The 21104-nt window shown below is 47.3% G+C and overlaps 1 protein-coding gene across 4 annotated transcripts in view; it reads right to left on the reverse strand.

Moving 5' to 3' along the window:
• TMEM131L (transmembrane 131 like) overlaps window positions 1-20538 on the reverse strand; it is a 173415-nt gene extending 152877 nt beyond the window's left edge. For all 4 annotated transcript variants that reach the window (XM_052654395.1, XM_052654396.1, XM_052654394.1 and 1 more), the window contains exons 1-3: window positions 20406-20538; window positions 19658-19728; window positions 6607-6650 (exon numbers count right to left, since the gene is read on the reverse strand). In XM_052654395.1, the coding sequence (XP_052510355.1) occupies window positions 6607-6650; window positions 19658-19728; window positions 20406-20529 (239 nt within the window). In that variant the 5' untranslated portion in view covers window positions 20530-20538. The remainder of the gene's footprint in view (window positions 1-6606; window positions 6651-19657; window positions 19729-20405) is intronic.
• Window positions 20539-21104: the final 566 nt, after the last annotated feature.

Raw genomic sequence — 21104 nt, forward strand, 5'->3', positions numbered from 1 at the left:
GGGCTCTGAGGCCCAGCCATTGCCAAGAGGAAGCTTCCCTGAAGATTAAGCCGTTACTGTCTGCAATTACATCTTTCAGAATGTTGCTGAAAGGTTAACGAGATCGTCTTCATGTTCTGACTCAGGATCGGCTTCTAACTGATGGAGACGGTTTCAGGAGCACACATGTTGCCGCTGCTACCAGACAGAAGTACATTAAAAACAACCATCACCTTCCCTGGACACACCAGAGCCAGTCAGTATGCAGGAGTTTGACATAACCATTTTAAAAGCGGAAATAACACACTATTTATACTTTGCCAACGCTTAAATTTTTCACATTCTAACAAACTGACCCCAAAAAGGCTTTTCAGAGATGCTTCCAGAGAGCAGCCAGTTCTAAGGGCTGAAGCCAGCCAGCTCCCCTTTTCTCCCACCACTGAATCCCCAACAGCAATCCTTCTCAGCAGAGGAGCAGATTACTGCTGATATCTGAGAACACCCAGGAGAAAAATGGGGATGGAGAAGAGCGAGGGGAGAAAGTTTTTCAAATATTGCTTTTCTGGCTTTCAACCAAGTACAATTACATAGCATTCACAGAAGATGAAGTCAAGATAATATAAACAAAATCTTCAATGAGGCCAATTACCCTAAAAGCTTTCCCAAACTCTGTCTGAGATCACAGGCAAGCTGCTCTAGAAACCCCACGCCCCAGAACCTACAGTAGTCAGCGAGGACCCCGCCCTGGCTAGTCAGGAGGGAAACACAGAGCCCCCTTCTCTGTCTGCACTCTCTCCAGTGCCAGAAGTCAAGGCCACCGCCACTTTTCCGAGAACGTACTGAGACTGTTTTGTGGTCAAATCGATTGCCCAAGTTAGCAGCTGTTCCTCTACACAGGTTCTCTCAGAGACAGAGCATTCATTCTGTGGAATTCACATGTGCCGCCTCCACTGACTTCCAGTTCACCTCGAAGTCATTAGCGCTGGCACAGCAGAGTAGTAATTAAAAGGAAAATCACAAAACTGTTTGAAAAATGTGTAAGGACATACTAACAACTTTATAAATAAGGTTAAGAATATAGGGTGTTAAAATAGCAGAGCAGGGCTTCCCTGGTGGCTCAGTGGTAAAGAATCTGCCTGCCGATGCAGGAGACGCAGGTTCGATCCCTGATCTGGAAAGATCCCACACGCCACAGAGCAACTAAGCCCGTACGCCACAATCACTAAGCCTGTGCTCTACAGAGCCCAGGAGCCACAAATACTGAGCTCGCGTGCCGCAGCTACTGAAGCCTGAGCACCCTAGGGCCCATGCTCCACAGCACGAGCAGCCGCCACAACGCAACGGGAGGGCAGCCCCCAGTCACTGCAGCTAGAGAAATGCCCGAGTGGCAATGAAGACCCAGCACAGCCAAAAATAAATAAAATAAAAAGTCAAAATAGCAACACTGCCCTACTATTGGACTATCATCCAAAGTATAAAATAAACACCCATGACATAAATAAGTGACTGAACAAATCAATAAGAGAGAACAGACACAGCTCCCATATGGAGGAATTCTAAACAATTTATGCAAGTGGAGCTTATTCTCCTTAATGACTTGCCTCCAAAGAGGGCGGTACGCAAAGGGGTAAGCAAAGAAGCTTCCAGTCGACAAACAGTAACTCAGCCAGGTGGTCAAGGTCACCACTGAAGGGGTGTCACGTTGACAGCCAACACCCTTGCTATATGACAAGAACGGCAGTTTGTAACTGAGGTCTTCCTCCCCCATAACCTCAATCTAACCACGAGGAAAAACCTCAGACAACCCCAAATTGAAGGATGAACTCCTCAAAACTGCCATGGTTTCGAAAACAAGGGAACTCTGACCGACTGTCACAATGAAAAGGACCTTGAGACACGACAACTAAAAGTCATGTGGGTTCCTGGACAGGATCCTAGGACAGAGAACGTCAGGGGAAAACCAGGGAAATCTGAATCAAGCGTGGAGTTTAGTTCACAGTAACATACCCACATTGGTTTCTGAGCTGTGATCAATGGACCACAGTCACATAAGGGATTACCACTGGGGTAAACTGTGCCAAGGGTAGACAGGGAACTCTCTGTACCATCTTTACAGCTTTCCCATAAACCTACATCTATTCTAAAGCAAAAGGCTTAATTTAAAAGTAGCAAGAGGGACTTCTCTGGCAGTTCAGTGGTTAAGACTCCGTGCTTCCACGGCATGGGGACACAGGTTCCATCTCTGGTTGGGGAACTAAGATCCCTCATATTGCATGATGCAGCCAAAAAACACTTTTTTAATTGAAAAAAAAAAAAGGAGCAAGAGAATCTAAGAGCTTTGAAAGTACTAAAAATCTTCATTTTTAAAAAAGTTCCAACTGCACAGTAGAAGGTAAATGAACAGTAAGTACTTAGGTGACTGACCCATCACAGGATGTTAGACTTACAGAGAATTCATAGCGAAAACTCCAGAAGCAACATTTTCAGAAAATGGACACAGAGAAGGTTTTCTGGTTGCAGCATCCAACCTTCATCATGATCTTGCCTTTACACAAAAGGAAAAACACTCAACAACATCAACAACAGAAAAACCCAAGAGGCTTGGAAGTCCAGCAAAAAGGAAAGCAACTAGGGATGAAGCAACAGCAAAGCGCTGGAATACTGGTCCTTGAGAAGACTGAAACATACAGATCGGGGTAGAGCCAGCAGGGAATCATGATGAAGGAGTTCTGAAATCAGCTCGGCAGTGGCAGCCGGTGTTTTATCCATGAAAGAGACTGAAGCAAGCTCTGTGGTGCCGAGCTGCAGACTGGCTAAAGCGCTGGGGGTTCCACGGATTTTGCCACAATTTTTTTAAATGGAGAAGAAAACAGAGTACACCACAGGTAGCACAGGTTAAGTGCTATTTTACAAATAAATTAGCAGGAGCACATAGTCATACACCCCTGTTAACTGCCTGTGGGTAGTAAGCAATCACAGCGCAAAAGGCCTCTCACTAAGCTGCTGTCCGTAAGTCTGAAAGCCACTAACTCAACTCCCCCTACACCCGCACGCCAACTATCCACGTCAAAAGAGGAAGAGGGCAAAATCGACTCCATATCTCTAAGTATGGCGGGAAATTGGTGAGAAGAAACTAGTTCTTATTAATAAGAAAGAAGCATCTGTGAAAGCAGAAATCCAGGGCAAAGGTACAAAGGACAAGGCCCCTGAAGACGCAGCCTGGCCTCCCTAGCCCACACCCTAGCTCACACTTACCCCCTAGCTCCCAGCAGCTCACACTCACTCCCGAGCTCACACTGCCTCCTGCCTCATCAAGTCTGAGATTCCTAGGAGGCAGCCAAGCAGAGTTCCCGCCTGCCCTGCACTAACCTTTCCCATCATATCATCGCTGCTCCAGGCTTCTCTCCATCTCCACAACTGAGTCAACCCAAGTGCACTGCAGAACTGTCCACGCCCTCCGTCCCCACCGCTGCCAGCCAAGCTGGAACCACCGTCAGCACTCAGCTGTTCTTGCTCCCAGACCCTCAAACCAGACTGTGACAAACTTCAAGCTTTGACCCATATATTTAAGTAATCTCAAACATCTAAAATGTTACATATACTGTGAATCTAAATGTTTGCAAAAAATGTAATTTCTGACATATTGTAAATACTGGCAATTTTAATCAGACTCACACTTCTAAAATTATATTCAAAGGAATCTAAATACCACTGCAATAACTTTCATCATCATCAAAATATACAGATGGACTTCCCTGTATTGCTGGATATTCTTTCCAAAGGATTTTAACCTAAAATAGCTTTATGTTCAAAGCCTCTTTCTACGAAACTATGGGCTCAAACTGAGGTTTCAGGATTTTTTTAAATATCTTATGACCATAGGATCTAAGTGTTCATTTTTTTCTTCTGAATTATCATTATAATTTTATTAGCACACAACTGATCAAACCAAGGAATTTTACAAATTTTCATAGGTAATTGAACATAATTTTATTGAAACTGCATCCTTTAATGAGATGAATAAACTGTCTTTTCCCTCCTAACTGATTTATGTGAATATTACTGTTAGAATGAGGCAAGTTTAATTAGCATCAATTTGTTCTTATTTTTCTTGTCCTTTTTTTTAATGCAAGCACTGAGGAAGTCTGTTCATATGGATGTGAATGGAAGAACAACCTTTGGTACAGTACTGTCCCTCCGTGCTCTAACCTCCCTCAGCATTTTAGCCAAAAGTCTATCATCAAAAATAACTTTTAGGAGAAAATATTTACAAACAAAGCACCTGACAAGGGATTAATCTCCAAAATATACAAACAGCTCATGCAGCTCAATACTGAAAAAACAAAAACCCCAATCAAAATATGGGTGAAAGATCTAAACAGACAGTTCTCCAAAGCACACATACAGATGGGCAACGAGCACTTGAAAATATGCTCAACGTCACTAATTATTAGAGAAATGCAAATCAAAGTTATAATGAGGCATCACCTCATACCGGTCAGAATGGCCATCATCAAAAAAATCTACAAACAATAAATGCTAGAGAGGGTGTGGAGAAAAGGAAACTCTCTTACACTCTTGGTGGGAATGTAAATTGGTACAGTCATTGTGGAGAACAGTAACAGCTTTAGTTTTAAAAAACGAAAAATAGAACTACCATATGACCCAGCAATCCCACTCCTGGGCATACATCCAGAGAAAAACCATAATTCAGAAAGATACATGCGCCCCAATATCCACTGCAGTGCTATTTACAATAGACAGGACATGGAAGCGACCTAAATGTCCATCAACAGAAGAACGGACACAGAAGATGTGGTGTACACACACGTACCATGGTATATTACTCAGCCACAAAAAGGCACGACACTGTGCAATTTGCAGACAGGAAGATGGACACAGAGACTGTCATACAGAGCAAAGGAGTCAGACAGAAAGAGACAAACACTGTATAGTATGGTTAATGTGGAAGCTAGAAAAATGATACAGATGCGCTTATCCGCAAAGCAGACACAGAGACACAGACACACAGATCGTATGGACCCCAGGGAAAGAAGGGGGAGTGGGAAGAACTGAGAGATCAGGGTTGACATATATATACTACTGTGCATACAATCTGGAGGAGGGCGCGGCAGCCCACTCCAGTATTCCTGCCTAGAGAATCCCATGGACAGAGGAGCCCAGCGGGCTACAGTCCACAGGGCCCAGCTGGATACGACTGAAGTGACTCAGCATGCACGCGTGCATGTATGAAACTGGTAACTAATGAGGACCAAACCCGGAGCACAGGGAACTCTCCCCACTGCTCTGTGGTGACCTACCCGGGGAAGGAAACCCAGGAAAAGGGCATGTAGGTGTATGCTTAGCTGACTCACTCTGCTATACAGAACACTACACCAATGCTCTCTACAGCGTTCTAACACAACATCATAAAGCAACTATACTCCGGTAAAAACTAATAAAAAGAAAAAGAACTTTTGATAGTCTAAACAACTGCCAGTTTGATTGGGTCCTCCTTCAATTTTGTTGAAAGTAAAGACGGGAAAACCACTAGAATTACCAATGACCCTGTGATCCAATCAGAGTTGAATCATTTTCTCCTAACCAGTAACAGTATTTTAAACTGTCCCTCTGTCCAAGGTGAAGCACAAAGGAAAATGAGGCCCCTGTCAAAGGCATGCCTTTCTTCGGCAAAGCAGAGGAGTGAGATTGTGAGAGAAGAGGTGGGACACGATGACCTGCGATCTCAGATCAGTTTCCGGACAGTACACGGGTGCTGGGAATCCAGAAGCTGATTCTCTGAAACATATCCCCTTGCCCAGGCACCACTTAGAGAGTACTGAGGTCCTTCCAAGGCACCGGATATCCCAGTTTGACAACAGTGAACCAAGCGAGCCCTGGGACATTCTCTTAAAAAATGGAGTTTCCATCTTTTGATTTGCCGGCCACTTTTAACCACTCACCTCACACTTAGAAGAAGAAAGCTGCATCTCATCCCTGTGGCCTCCTCTCAGGTCCCGCCTCACCCCTTATCCTACAGAACCTCACTGGCCGTCTCCAGGCCCCTGCGCCGCCTCCAGGGACTCCCACCGCGGGCCCTGGCACCCTCCCTTCCTTCCGCCCAGCACGTGGCTGCTCCCACGCATTCCCACACTTCAGCTCCAGCGTCACCTCCGACCACCCGTCCACGTGACCCACCTCACTCATCTCTCCCACAGCAGTTGAATTACTGATAGTTCTTATTATCAACATAACTATTTTGCTTTATTTACAGTAATGTCTGACTTCCCTACTGCACACAAGCAGGTCTTAGTCAAAGTGTTATGTGCGGCTTCCAGCACCGTGATGACCATCAGGTGTGTGTGGACAGAACAGAGCATGTACAACACGGAGCGTGCAAGGACGTCACAGGAGCGTGAAGCTGGGACGGGGGACGTCTCCAGAGCTTTCCGCGCAACTTCATTTGAAAACAAAACCATACTATTAGAGAGTCCAGATACCCCCAAATGTCAAAAAGAAAGGTTTCTCACAGGTATTATTAAATACATAAACACATATTCCAAGATGTTCGGCAGCATCCAAAGCGGGCAGGGAGATTACCCGGATTCGCTCCCATCCTTTCCTTACCTCTGATCTTGAGACTGCTCCTCTGTGTCGTCTTCAGAATCACCCTATTGAGAAAGAATATGCTTTAACAGCTGTTTCAGAGAAACACTCCATCTCCCCCCGCAAAAAAAAAAACTTCTTCAAATCCCACGAGGGTGATGAACTTGTCTAAAACAGTGCCTGCCACACAGCACACACTCAATAAATACTTACTGGAAAAAAGAATGAGACTAAAACGCCGCCACTGACAGCCAGACCCTGCAGATGTGCCCTGCAAGCAGACAGTCTACCTGTTTAAAACTGCCACCAAAGCACGGTCTCAAAGCTGGCAGGACACCACTCTCCTCTCCAAGAGCCTTTTTCTGATGTTCAAGTTTAATTGCACAAGACAAAGTTTAACGATAATTAAAATCCCCAAATACAAAAGCTGTCCTGAATAGCTCAGAATCCCCTATATGAACACCCGATATATGTCAACTCCAACATAAAGAAGCTGGCCATGCTATAAGTGGCATAAACACTGCACTCCGATCCACCCCAGAATCTCCGCGACCTACCATGCCACGCTGCGGCCAGGAGACACACACCAAGAGGGTAAAAAGAGAAGGCACTCGCAACAGGAGCAAAGGGCAGACCCAGCTCAACGCTGCGTGGGTGGATGCGGGCACTCATGCCCTTGCTTTCTGTCCTCTCCCGAAGCCTCACCACGGGCAGCTTTCTACCCAGCCCTCCTCCTCCTCCATACCCCACCCCCAGCTCCCCGCTCTCCCCCTCTGCCTCCTGAGCCCAGACCTCCATGCACTAACGCCCTCTGACTGTTAACCTGCTCCTGGAGCCACAGGGCCCAAATCCCTGTCTGTAGCCCCAGCCTCTCACTTAAACACGTTTAGATCAATGCCCACCTTCCTATGAAAGCTGAGGCTCAAACAAGCTAGGTCAGACCCCACAGGACGGGCAGGACCAGTTAACTTAGCTGCAGCCCCACCACCAAACAGCTCCAGGGTCTACACACCATCTCCCTGGAAACAGCCACACCAGACTCGCAACGTCAGGGGTGCCTGCCAAGGGCCCACTCATGTCCAGGAGGTCATCACACCCCCTGACCCCTGGGCAAACCTGTCACCCCCAAGCAGAGGATCTGTCCCCTCAGCAGACCTGTCCTTCTCCACCCCTTCTGCCTGCAAATGAGCCCGAGCCATCAGCACCCAGGCCTACATGACCACTGCAACAGGCTTTCCAGGCTATGGAAGGCTGCTGCCTTTCCGGGACGTGAAGAAAAGGAAACCCTCCTCTACCGCTGGTGGGAATGGGTGTCACAGAGAGTATTAACAGAGGTTTCTCAAAAAACTAAAAACAGAACTAACATATGCCCAGCAGTTCCACTCTTGAGTATATATCTGAGAAAAACAAAAACACTGATTTGAAAAAGATACATGCACCCCAGTGTTCACAGCACCTCTATTCCCAAGAGCTAAGATATGGACACAGCCCAAACGCCCATCAACAGATGAACGGATGAAGATGTGATACACACACACACACACACACACACACACACACACACAGACAAATGGAATACTACTCAGCCATAAAAAATGAAAATAAGACAGAGAAAGACAAATACTGTATGATATCACTTGCATGTGGAATCTAAAAAAATTACAACTAGGAAATAAAAAAAAAACAACCACGCTGATATAGAGAAGAAACTAGGAGTCGGCACCGGAGAGGGACAAGATGGGGGCAGAAGAATCACTTCAATTTATCTAACACTGACGTTAATTATACCTCAGTAAAAAAAAATTTAAAGATTGCCACTGAGTCTGCATACAAAATCAAGACAGAAGGAGAAAAGATATCTATGTTAACACATATGCGTGGGATCTAAAACAATGGTGTAGATGAGCCAAATAAGCAGAGCAGGAACAGAGATGCTGACATAGAAAACGGACTCGCGGCCACGTGGGGTGGGGCGGGGGAGGAATCGGGAAAGTAGGGCTGACAGATCTATATACCACCATGTGTAACTCCGACTGCTAGTGGGAAGCTGCTGTGTACACGGAAGCTCAGCTTGGTGCTGAGATGACCTAGAGAGGTGGGAGGGTGGCAGGCTCAAGAGGGCACGGATGCATGAATACATATAGCTGATTCTTCACCACTGGAGACACGGGTTCAATCCCTGGATCAAGAAGATCCCCTGGAATAGGAAATGGCAACTGCCTCCAGAGGAGGCTGGTGGGCTACAGTCCATGGGGTTGCAGACATGACTGAGCAACTCAGTACGAACACACACTCACACACACACAGCTGATTCACTTCATTGTACAGCAGAAACTAACACAGTATTGTAAAGCAATTATACTCCAATAAAAAAATAATAATAACATTTTAACAAAGAAAAAGACTGCTGCATTCAACCCATCCTGTGTGTCAGTCACTGTGTGGCCCATCTTCCTCAACATCAGTCATTACTTACAGACCCAGCAGTCAAGGTCACCACGTTAATCTCTGCTCAAGAACCTGGCTCCAAGCTCCTGAACTGGGAACTGAGCAACCGACACTTCCCTTTGACACATTCACCCCAATCTCTACAGCCACACTTCAGCAGGGCTCTGGCTGCCATTCAAAACACAAGCATAAAACATGCCCCCCGTGACAGTGTGTTAATGCAGGGCTCCAAGTGGACCACTGCAAAGAAATAGAAGAAAACAACAGAATGGGAAAGACCAGAGATCTCAAGAAAATCAGAGATATGAATGGAATATTTCATGCAAAGATGGGCCCAATAAAGGACAGAAACAGCAGAAGAGATTAAGAAGAGGTGACAAGAATACACAGAACTATACAAAAAAGGTCTTATGATCTAGATAATCAAAATGGTGTGGTCACTCACCCAGAGCCAGACACATCAGAGTATGAAGTCAAGTGAGCCTTAGGAAGCATCACTACAAAGTTACTGGAGGTGATGGAATTCCAGCTGAGTTATTTCAAATCCTATACGAGGATGCTGTGAAAGTGCTGCCCTCAATGTGCCAGCAAATTTGGAAAACTCAGCAGTGGCCACAGGACTGGAAAAGGTCAGTTTTCACTTCAATCTCAAAGAAAGGCAATGCCAAAGAATGCTCAAACGACCGCATAATTGCACTCATCTCACAGACTAGCATAGAGAAGGCAGTGGCACCCCACTCCAGTACTCTTGCCTGGAAACTCCCATGGACGGAGGAGCCTGGGAGGCTGCAGTCCATGGGGTCGCTAACAATCGGACACGACTGAGCGACTTCACTTTCACTTTTCACTTTCATGCATTGGAGAGGGAAATGGCGACCCACTCCGGTGTTCTTGCCTGGAGAATTCCAGGGACGGGGGAGCCTGGTGGGCTGCCGGCTATGGGGTCGCACAGAATAGGACACGACTGAAGTGACTTAGCAGCAGCAGCAGCAGCACACGCTAGCAAATTAATGCTCAAATTCTCCAAGCCAGGCTTCAACAGTACGTCAACTGTGAACTTCCAGATGTTAAAGATGGATTTAGAAAAGGCAGAGTAACCAGAGATCAAATTGCCAACATCCACTGGATCACAGAAAAAGACAGACAGTTCTTGCTTTTTGTTAGTTTCCTACTTTATTGACTACACCAAAGCCTTTGACTGTGTGGATCACAACAGACTATGGAAAATTCTTCAAGAGATGGGAATACCAGACCACCTGATCTGCCTCCTGAGAAATCTGTATGCAGGTCAAGTAGCAACAGTTAGAACTGGACATGGAACAGACTGGTTCCAACTCAGGAAAGGAGTACCTTAAGGCTGCATATTGTCATCCTGTTTATTTAACTTATATGCAGAGTACATCACGCAAAATACGGACTGGATGAAGCATAAGCCAGAATCAAGATTGCCGGGAGAAACAGCAATAACCTCAGATATGCAGATGACACCACCCTTGTAGCAGAAAGTGAAGAACTTAAAGAGCGTCTGGATTTCTGAAAGTAAAAAAAGGAGAGTCAAAAAGTTGGCTTAAAACCCAGCATTCAGAAAATTAAGATCATGGCATCTAGTCCCATTAATACATGGCAAACAGATAGGGAAACAATGACAGACTATCTTTTGGGGGCTCCAAAATCACTGCCGATGGTGACAGCAGCCATGAAATTAAAGGACGCTTACTCCTTGGAAGAAAAGCTGTGATCAACCTAGGCAGCGTATTAAAAAGCAGAGACACCACTTTGCCAACAAAGGTCCATCTAGTCGCAAAGCTATGGCTTTTCCAGTGGTCATGTATGGATGTGAGAGCTGGACTATAAAGAAAGTTGAGCACCGAAGAATAGACACTTTTGAACTGCGGTGCTGGAGAAGACTCTTGAGAGTCCCTTGGACTGCAAGGAGATCCAACCAGTCCATCCTAAAGGAAATCAGTCCTGAATATTTATTGGAAGGACTGATGCTGAAGATGAAACTCCAGTACTTTGACCACCTAATGCGAAGAACTGACTCACTAGAAAAGACCCAGATGCTGGGAAAGATTGAAGGTGGAAGGAGAAAGGGACAACAGAGGATGAGATGGTTGGATGGCTCACCTACTCGATGGACATGAGTCTGCGCGTAAGCTCCGGGAGTTGGTGATGGACAGGGAAGCCTGGCATGCTGCAGTCCATGGGATCGCAAAGAGCATGACTGAGCAACTGAACTGAACCAACATGTCCATCCCAAGCTCCCTAACTATCCCTTCCCCTCATCCTACCCCCTGGCAAGCATAAGTTCATTCTCTAAGTCTGTAAATGCCTGTGTTGTAAAGCAGTTAATTTTATCATTTCTTTCTAGATTCCACATATAAAGGATATCACACGATATTTCTTCTCTAACTTCACTCAGTGACAGTTTAGGTCCATCCATGTTGCTGCGCATGGCACTATTTCATTCTTTTTGATGCTGAGTAACAGTACATTGCACACAGGTAGCACATCTTCCTGAGGCATTCCCCGGCTGGTGGACACTGAGGCTGCGTCCATGTCTTGGCTAGTGTAAACAGTGCTGCAAGGAGCACTGGGGAGCACGCATCGTTTCAGATCACGTTTTTCTCTTGATACTCGCCCAGGAGTGGGACTGCAGAGTCATAGGCCTACCCTGACCTCTTCAATTAAAACTGTAATTCCTACTGTCCAAACCTTCCTCCAGTCTGCCACCACAGTATCACTGATGCCCTTCTAACAGACTACATAACTTACAATTTTTTCTGTTTCTCATTCATCATCCATATGCCTCCATTAAACAGGCAGCTCAGTGCAGGCAGTGGTTTTCTTTCCTTGTTCTCTGTGACAGCCCCAGCACCTCAAACAGTGCTCAGCCCACAGGATGTGCGTCATAAATGTCTGCAAGGCTAAGTACAGTCTGTTTCCTAAATACTGGTGAGTATTGCCCCATACCTGTCAGAAGGCTATTATCAAAAAGGCAAAAGATCACAAAGGTTGGAGAAGATGTGGAGAAAAGGGAACCCTCAGGCACTGTTGGTGGGATGTAACGTGGTACAGCCACTATGGAAAACAATATGGAGGTTCCACAAAAATTAAAACCAGAACTACCATATGATCCAGCAATTCCATGTCTGAGATTCATCCAAAGAAACTAAAACACTAACTTGAAAAGATATATATATATATACACACACACAAATCTAAGTTCACTGAAGCATTACTTACAGCAGCCAACACAAAGACGCAACCTAAGATGCAATCTAAGTGTCCACTGATAGACGGATGAAGAACATGTGATGTGTATGCACACTGGCATATTACTCAGCCATATTTAAAAAATGAAATCTTGCCATGTGTAACAACAGGAACGGACTGTGAGGGCACTGTGCAAGGTGAAATAAGCCAAAGACAGACCAAATTCCATATGATCTCACTTATTTGTGGAATCTTTAACAAACAAAACAAAAAAAAAAACAGAACACCAAGTTCACAGATACAGGGAATAGACTGGTGGTTCCCAGGGGCAGGGGGATGGGGGTTGGGCAAAATGAATGAAGGCTGTCAAAAGGTGCAGACTTCCTTTCTCAAATGAGTAATTTGTCACAAGGATATAATGTAGAGCCTGGTGACCACACTAAAATATTGTACAGCATATTTGAAATTGGCTGAGAGAGTAAATCTTAAAAGTTCTCATCACAAGAAAAACATTTTTGTTACTAGCTATTGTAATAGAGCTTAACTAGACTTATTGAAGACTTCCCTGGTGGTGCAGCGGTTAGGACTCCAGGCTTCCAATACAGGGGGTGCGGGTTCAATCCCTAGTTGGTGAAGGAAGATCCATATGGCATGGGCAAAAACTAAAAAATAAATAAAAGTAAACTAGACTGTGGTGATCATTTGTCAGTAGCTCCAAATATAGAATCATTACGGTGTAAACCTAGAATTCACGGAACATTTTATGTCAATTATAGCTCAACAGACTTGCCTGGTTTTTTCCAATTAAAAATGTTAATAGCAGTAGATGTAACTATTTTTTAAAACTCAATTAAGCAAATATTTAAAATTTGAAACTGAACATCCAATTATTTCTCTTAAGACACGGACACTTTATCAGCACCACAGTATTTTTCTGGTCAGACAGTGTAAAACTCATACAGGAGCAAGGGGGGCCAAAAGCCCGATCTCACGCTGAACATCTCCAGGGCTCAAATTCCACGACTGCTGCATGCTTATCACCTTGGACAAGTTACTTAACCGCTGTAGGGTCTCAATTTTCTCATCTGAAATCGGCTCTCAACACTTCATAGCTTCTGGAGTCTTAGCATGAGTTAACATCCGAGGGTGTTATAGAATGGGAAAGACTAGAGATCTCTTCAAGAAAATTATACAGACACCAAGGGAACATTTCATGCAAAGATGGGCACAATAAAAGACAGAAATGGTATGGACCTAACAGAAGCAGAAGATATTAAGAAGAGGTGGCAAGAATACACAGAAGAACTGTACAAAAAAGATCTTCATGACCCAGATAATCACGATGGTGTGATCACTCACCTGGAGCCAGACATCCTGGAATGTGAAGTCAAGTGGGCCTTGAGAAGCATCCCTTTGAACAAAGCTAGTGGAGGTGATGGAATTCCAGTTGAGCTGTTTCAAATCCTGAAAGATGATGCTGTGAAAGTGCTGCACTCACTATGCCAACAAATTTGGAAAACTCAGCAGTGGCCACAGGACTGGAAAAGGTCAGTTTTCACTTCAATCCCAAAGAATGGCAATGCCAAAGAATGCTCAAACTACCGCACAATGGTACTCATCTCACACACTAGCAAAATAATGCTCAAAATTCTCCAAGCCAGGCTTCAACAGTACGTCAACTGTCAACTTCCAGATGTTCAAGCTGGATTTAGAAAAGGCAGAGGAACCAGAGATCAAATTGCCAACATCCGCTGGATCACGGAAAAAGGCAGACAGTTCTTGCTTTTTGTTAGTCTCCTGCTTTATTGACTACACCAAAGCCTCTGACTGCGTGGATCACAACAAACTGTGGAAAATTCTTAAGAGAGATGGGAATACCAGACCACCTTACTTGCCTGCTGAGAAATCTGTATGCAGGTCAAGTAGCAACAGTTAGAACTGGACATGGAACAACGGACGGGTTCCAAATAGGGAAAGGAGTACATCAAGGCTGTACATTGTCACCCTGCTTATTTAATTTATATGTAGAGTACATCGTGTGAAATGCCAGGCTGGATGAGCACAAACTAGAACCAAGATGGCTGGGAAAAATATCAATAACCTCAGATAGTCAGATGATACCACCATTATGGCAGAAAGTGAAGAAGAACTAAAGAGCTTCTTAATGAAAATAAAAGAGGAGAGTAAAAAAGCTGGCTTAAAACTCAACATTCAAAAACCTAAGATCATGGCATCCAGTTCCATCATGGCAAACAGATGGGGAAACAATGACAGACTTTATTTTCTTGGACTTCAAAATCACTGCAGATGGTGACTGCAGCCATGAAATTAAAAGACGCTTGCCCCTTTGAAGAAAAGCTATGACAAACCTAGATGGTATATTAAAAAGCAGAGACATTACTTTGCCTACAAAGATCTGTCTAATCAAAGCTATGGTTTTTCCAGTGGTCGTGTATGGATGTGAGAGTTGGACCATAAAGAAAGCTGAGGGCCAAAGAATTGATGCTTTTGAACTGTGGTGTTGGAGAAGACTCCTGAGAGTCCCTTGGACTGCAAGGAGATCCAACCAGTCCATCCTAAAGGTATCAGTCCTGAATGTTCATTGGAAGGACTGATGCTGAAGCTGAAACTCCAGTACTTTGGCCACCTGATGCAAAGAGCTGACTCATTTGAAAAGACCCTGATGCTGGGAAAGAGTGAAGGCAGGAGGACAAGGGGCCGACAGAGGATGAGATGGTTGGATGGCATCACCGACTCGATGGACATGAGTTTGAGCAAGCTCCGGGAGCTGGTGATGGACAGGGAGGCCTGGCGTGCTGCAGTCCATGGGGTCACAAAGAGTCGGACATGACTGAGTGACTGAACTCAAGAACTCGAGGGTTTTTAAACAATGCCAGCAGTATTTATCCCATGTTAGTTAGTATTTTTTGACGTTAACAGTGGAATCTGATGCAACCAAAAATAAACCTCTATGACAAAAAGCTTTCCAAATAGGAGGCGGTGCTTCCTGGCCTGGAGCAAGAGGCTATTTCCTTAGTACCTGAGACACTAAGGTACTGCTCCACTCTGCCATTTCCTGTTTCACTTTCCACCCATTTCCGTTACCTACACGCTCAGGCTCAAGAGGGTAAAAGAGACAAGCTGCGCAATTTTTAAAGGCAGAAACGTTTCCTATTCAACATTGTACTATCTGAACCCGGGTCAGCTGTTTGCTAGATGGACCAACCAGGCCAGAAGAGCGTGGCCTCCCCATCCCATCCCGTCCCACGCCACCCCATCCCGTCCCACGCCACCCCATTCCGTCCCACGCCACCCCATCCCGTCCCACGCCACCCCATTCCGTCCCACGCCACCCCATCCCGTCCCATGCTATCCCAGACCAACACGCTCCTGGACCAGGTAACAGCTGCTCCTCCTCAGCTGCCATGCTCATGGCTCAGACCTTATGAGTGAGGCTTCTCACCCCAGCAAAGGCTGACGAGCCTAAATTAATAAATTCTAGATTGCCCTTCTTGCTCCTAGAACTAACAGAAATGTGAGTATTAATAAGAACTCAATGCCTAAGGTAGTCCGTCGGCCATCTTTGAGAAAGACTAACCTCCTAAACAGAGAACTAGATGAGACGCTGACCACCGCTCCTCCTTCAGCAGGAAGAACCCCCGAATGCCCACTGTAGACACAGCATCGTTGCCACAATGGGGCCACCGAGCGTAGATGCCCAAACTCTCTTAAGGGAAACCCAATTAGGGCAAGAAGGCATACACAAGAGAAAGAAAACAAATCTATACACTCAAAGAACTCAGAGAGGTTAGAGAAATGTAGATCGTGCCAATGCCAAGGTAGGGGTCAGGAAGTACCGGTCTTGGATAAACGGCAAGGCAACAGAATTCGTGCTTTCATTTAACAGACCCGTGTTGGGCCTAGCTAGCCAAGGGGCAGACGAGCGTCCCCGAGGACTGAGCGAGGCCATGGACAAGGTCAGATCACAAAAGGCCTCAGGCCCAGAGTAGGTCAAACGGTTCACAGGGAATCCCAGAAGTTTCTGATCTTGGAAGAAGAGTAAGAAGGGGCACAAAGCAGTGTCTTGCACACACGCAACTACTTCTTGGCAATAAAATATCTGATGAAAGCATTTGCTTGGGAGTTGACATGGTGAAAGCCTGGATGAAGCACAATCAGAGGAGAGGGAAAATTCTGTAAATCTAACCGTAAAATAATGTGTTTTCTTCTCCCTTCTTGTTATCAACACAGATCAAGTTTTAATGTCCTTAGATCAAAATATTTTACAAAACAAGAGTATATAACAAAAAGATATGAATAATATAACTTATGTATGCAATTGCTGGGCACAGAATAAGTGTGAGCTGCTCAGTTGTGTCTGACTCTTCAACCCCATGGGCTGCAGCCTGCCAGGCTCCTCTGTCCATGGGATTCTCCAGGCAAGAATACTGGAGTGGGTTGCCATTCCTTCTCCAGGGGATCTTCCCCACCCAGGGATCGAACCCGGGTCTCCTGCACTGCAGGCAGACTCCTGCAATAGTCTGAGCCACTATGCAATTGCTAGGCGCATACTACTGCTCAGCTATCCGCACTGGCTCAGCCCCTTCAAAGCAGGAAAGCTGTTCCACACTCTCCAGTGACGAAATATAGAGGTCAGAAGCGACTACTGCCACAATAATAGGAAACCTGTATTAAGCACTCACTAAGTTCAAGGCACTTAATCAACACAAAATCCTGAGATCAGCACCACTATTAACCCCGTTTTGCGGATGAAGAAACAGAGGACAGACAGGTGGGAAGAATGGAGCCCCGAGTCAAACCCTGGAGGTCTGGCAGTTTAGAACAACTCAATTATATCTGGCTTTACTAATGATGCATTATTCAAGTTCTTGGTCCATTAAGAGAACCATTAGAAAAAGAAAAAAGGCCCAATCGACAGAAAAACATTTCCAAAAGAGATACCTGTGCAAATAACAAGTGTCGGCCAGTGTTAGTATCCAATTTCGTAACACCACATCTTCGGACACCCCTATTTGACCAATCACCGCCAAATCTTAGCTTCCGAAGCCATCTTTAAGTCTTCCTGAAAGTAACCCAACTTACAAATTCATTAAGCAGAAAACCTTCAAATTTAAATAACACCTATAAATAGTCTACTTTGAACTGACTCCGTAACACACGAGGGAACTTTTTCTGAAAAAATTCAAACTACTTTGAAAATAATTCCCTAAAAATAACTCTCTCCAGAATTCTCTGCAGTTTACACTTATACTCACACACACTCACACACACTCACACACACACACACACACACACACACACACACACACACACGTCCATGTGCCATTTAGATAGATATGCAGCTTAGATAGATAAACATAAATAGACCCACATCTATCCTTACCCCTACCCAGGTACATGCACGGTAAAACAACTTCAAAAAAATACACATACACACAGAGATGAAATATTTAGAAAATGATTTTGAACATCAGTTTCACTTTCATTACAGCTTTGATTAAAACAGCTTAGGTATAAACGCTTCCATAGTGAACATTCCAGAGGGACAGCTTCTAAAATTCTAACACTACTTTACCAAAACAAACTATATTACACATATCAACAAAACCAGAAATTAAGAATTGAACAAAATCACTTTGGAGCCTATAAATAAAATCATTCATCATATGGGAGACGGACATTTCCACCTCTGAGGACCGGGACTGAGCTTTCAACTACTGCTGCAACAAATGAAAGTCTATAATTTACTTTCCTCTCCGTCCGGGTTGGCTTTCAACACTAGCCAGTTAAGAGGTAGAGGGCACAATTGAGTAAGCATGCAAACATGCATAGATACACGCCAGTGCGCCTCAACCCAGGCAATTCTGCTCCCGAGAGACATTTGGCAATGTCTGGAGACATTTTTAGCTGTCACAAATTGGGGAGGAGGAGGGGAGGGACAAGGGGGAGAGAGAAGTAAGAGCCACTGACTGGCACTTAGTGGATAGGGGCAGATGCTCTAACAGCACGCCAGCCCCCGACAATAAAGAATTCTCCAGCCCCAAATGTTACTAACACCTCTGTTGAAAACTCTGATATACACAAATATGACCATACTTTATTTGTTAAAAGTAAATATGTCAACTGTTAAGTATGGTTCTCTCATCAGGAACTGAATGATTTCTATTTTGTTCTTTTTATCTTACCACGTTTTTTAACACTACACATTTGCCATTTACAGTGGGGCCTGGGAGCGGGGATCCATTTAGGAATAAACTTTTAAGAGAAGGACAAATTGATCCCTATCCCGACAGGACTTTTTCTCCAAGGACTGGTCTTTTGTAGCACCCTGGCCTTCAGCGAAGGGTCAGGAAATTTTTCCTCTAAAAAAACTACCTCTCCACCTTGAAGCTGTTATTCATCAGCCCTGTATTAAAACGAATATTCCAAACATCGAGCAGCACTCCGAAACATGAAACTGCACAGCGTCACCAGTCAATTTCCAGCTACACATCCTGTTTTCTAAACAGTCACAAGAGACAACATAGAATTGAGTGCTACCACCAATGGGGGAAGCAATGAGCATCCTCCAAACTACCACACAAACTGCCTGTTCCCTGAGGATTCAAACCACCCCCCCACCTCCCCAAAACATGGATCTCCCATGCTGGGCGTGCATACTGTCACAGCTTAAAGACAGTCGACAATATTACATTTAAATATGTACATCTGCAGTCAATGAACATTTCTCAATTTCTCCTAAAGTTAAAAAACCTTGAACACAAAGGCTTTGCCTTACTCTATGGCACTGGTAAACCCTGCATGATGCCAAATGTCCAGCCAATCTTTACCAACGGTTTTTCCACGTGCCATCATTATATCGCCTGGGGTGGGAGTGGGGGCATTAAATACGAGTTCTTGATAAGAGGCAGTATTTTAACACAAATTAAAGGCACTTGGAAAAGATCCAAGATCACCATCCTTTAAAGTCCCATCTTCATCCAAACAAAGCATTTCTGCAATAAACCCTGCATCTCCTGGTGGTCCTCAGGCACACAGCAGGCTCACCGAGAGATCAGGGCACGGGCCCCTAGCCCACCCTGGACCACCGCCGGCCGAGGGGCCCGCCCTGTCCCTGGGCACCGGCGCCGCGGGCCGCGGCCCTGCTGAGGTGGCCTCGGCTCCCACCTCCTGAACTTGGGGCCGGCGTGACTCACGCCCTGTCACATGGCGCGGGAGGAGGCCGCGCAGGCCACCGTGGCCAGGTGTTCAGGCTCGGCCCGACCGTTTATTTGTCTTGCAAAGTGGCTCGAGCGCCCGCGCCGCGGGGGGGCCGCGGCCTCGGAGCCTCTCCCCCTCCCCCCGCCCCGCTCCCCCGCAGCCGCCCTGTCACCTCGGCCGTCCTCACCTGAGTGGGCAGCAGGAGTTCCCCTTCCTCCGCCTGCCACAGCTCCACCACGTTCGGCATGGGCTCGATCGCTGCACCAACACCAAAAAACACACCGCGGTTTTAATGCACGGAAAAGAAACGCTTCCTGTTTCCCGATCGTCTCCTCCGTGCACCCGCCTCACCAAAACAAGCCTCCCTTCCCTTCCAGAAGCAGAGGCCACCCGAGGAGCCAGCCGCGGAGCAGAACACAATGCACCCGGTGGGAGCCGGCAGCCCCTCGGACTGTGAGAAGACGGCGTGCGGGCTCGCGGGCTCTCGCGCTGGGGGGAAGGCAGGCCACCCCGCGGGACTCCAGCTCCGCATCCCGTAGCAGCTGCGGCGGGCGAGTGCGGGACGCGGCCCTGGCGGCCGGGCTCCGGGAACAAAGCTGCAGGAAACCGGGCCGCGGCGGGGCCCCAGCGCGCGCCACACAAAGCGGGGGCTGCGCCCGGGGCGCCCGGGGCCCGCGCACAAAGGCTCCGGGGCGCGCGCGGCTAGCGGTCCGCGCCGCGGTCCCCGAGCCCCGCGACTGCCCAGCTTTCGGATGGCCGGGGGCGCGGGATCGGACGCCGCGCGGAGCGGAGGGCACCAGCCCGGAATGGCAGCCGCTCTCCTTCCCCCTTTCCCGTTCCTCCCCTCGCCCTCTTACAGATCTCAGCGGTTCCCCCAAAAGAAAGAGGGGGGGGCGGGGTGGAGAGGGGAGCCCGCGGAGCGGCGCCAGGCTGACCTTGTCCCTGAGCCCCTCCCGGGCGGCCGCAGGGCAGGAGAACGTGGAAGACGCCCAGCAGGAGGTTCACGGCCGCGGCGGTGCGGCGGTAGCAGCCGGGCTGCGGGCGTCGGGGCCCCGCCATGCTGCTGCTCGCGCTCCTCTCGGCTGCTCGCCGCGCTCGCCGCCCGCTCGCTGGCGCCCCGGCCGCCTCGCCCGGGCCCGCCCCCGCGCCGCCCGCCCGCCCCGCCCCGCGCCGCCGCGCCGCCCCCGCCCCGCCGCCGCCGCAGCTGCTGCCGGCCCGCCTCGGGCGCGCCGCTCGCTGCGCGCGTGTGCGCCGCAGATAGGGAGGGACGGAACGCCGAGGGGCGCGGGGAACGGGGACAATGCGAACGCCGCGGCCGCCGCCCCGCCCCGCGCGGAGACCCGCGGCCCCGAGGCGGCCGCCTCCCCGAGGCGGGGGCTCCGGGCATTTTCCGCGGCCGTGACAGGGGCTCTGAGAGCCGGCGGGAGGGCTCCCGGGCCACTGTCGCCAGGAACTTTGGGTTGGTTTCCGCTTGGTTTGGGCACGCGGGCCACGATCGCGTTATGACCCACAGGGACGCCGGGTGGTGGTGGGTGGTGGGATGAGGAGTCGCCCAGCGGGAGGCCCTGGACAGGATATTAGTGGAAATAATGCACTGGTTGTCCGGAAAGGCGAGTGCAGCCACATGGCTACTG

Source organism: Budorcas taxicolor, chromosome 17 (genome assembly GCF_023091745.1).
Source record: "Budorcas taxicolor isolate Tak-1 chromosome 17, Takin1.1, whole genome shotgun sequence".
Taxonomy (NCBI): Eukaryota; Metazoa; Chordata; class Mammalia; order Artiodactyla; family Bovidae; genus Budorcas; species Budorcas taxicolor.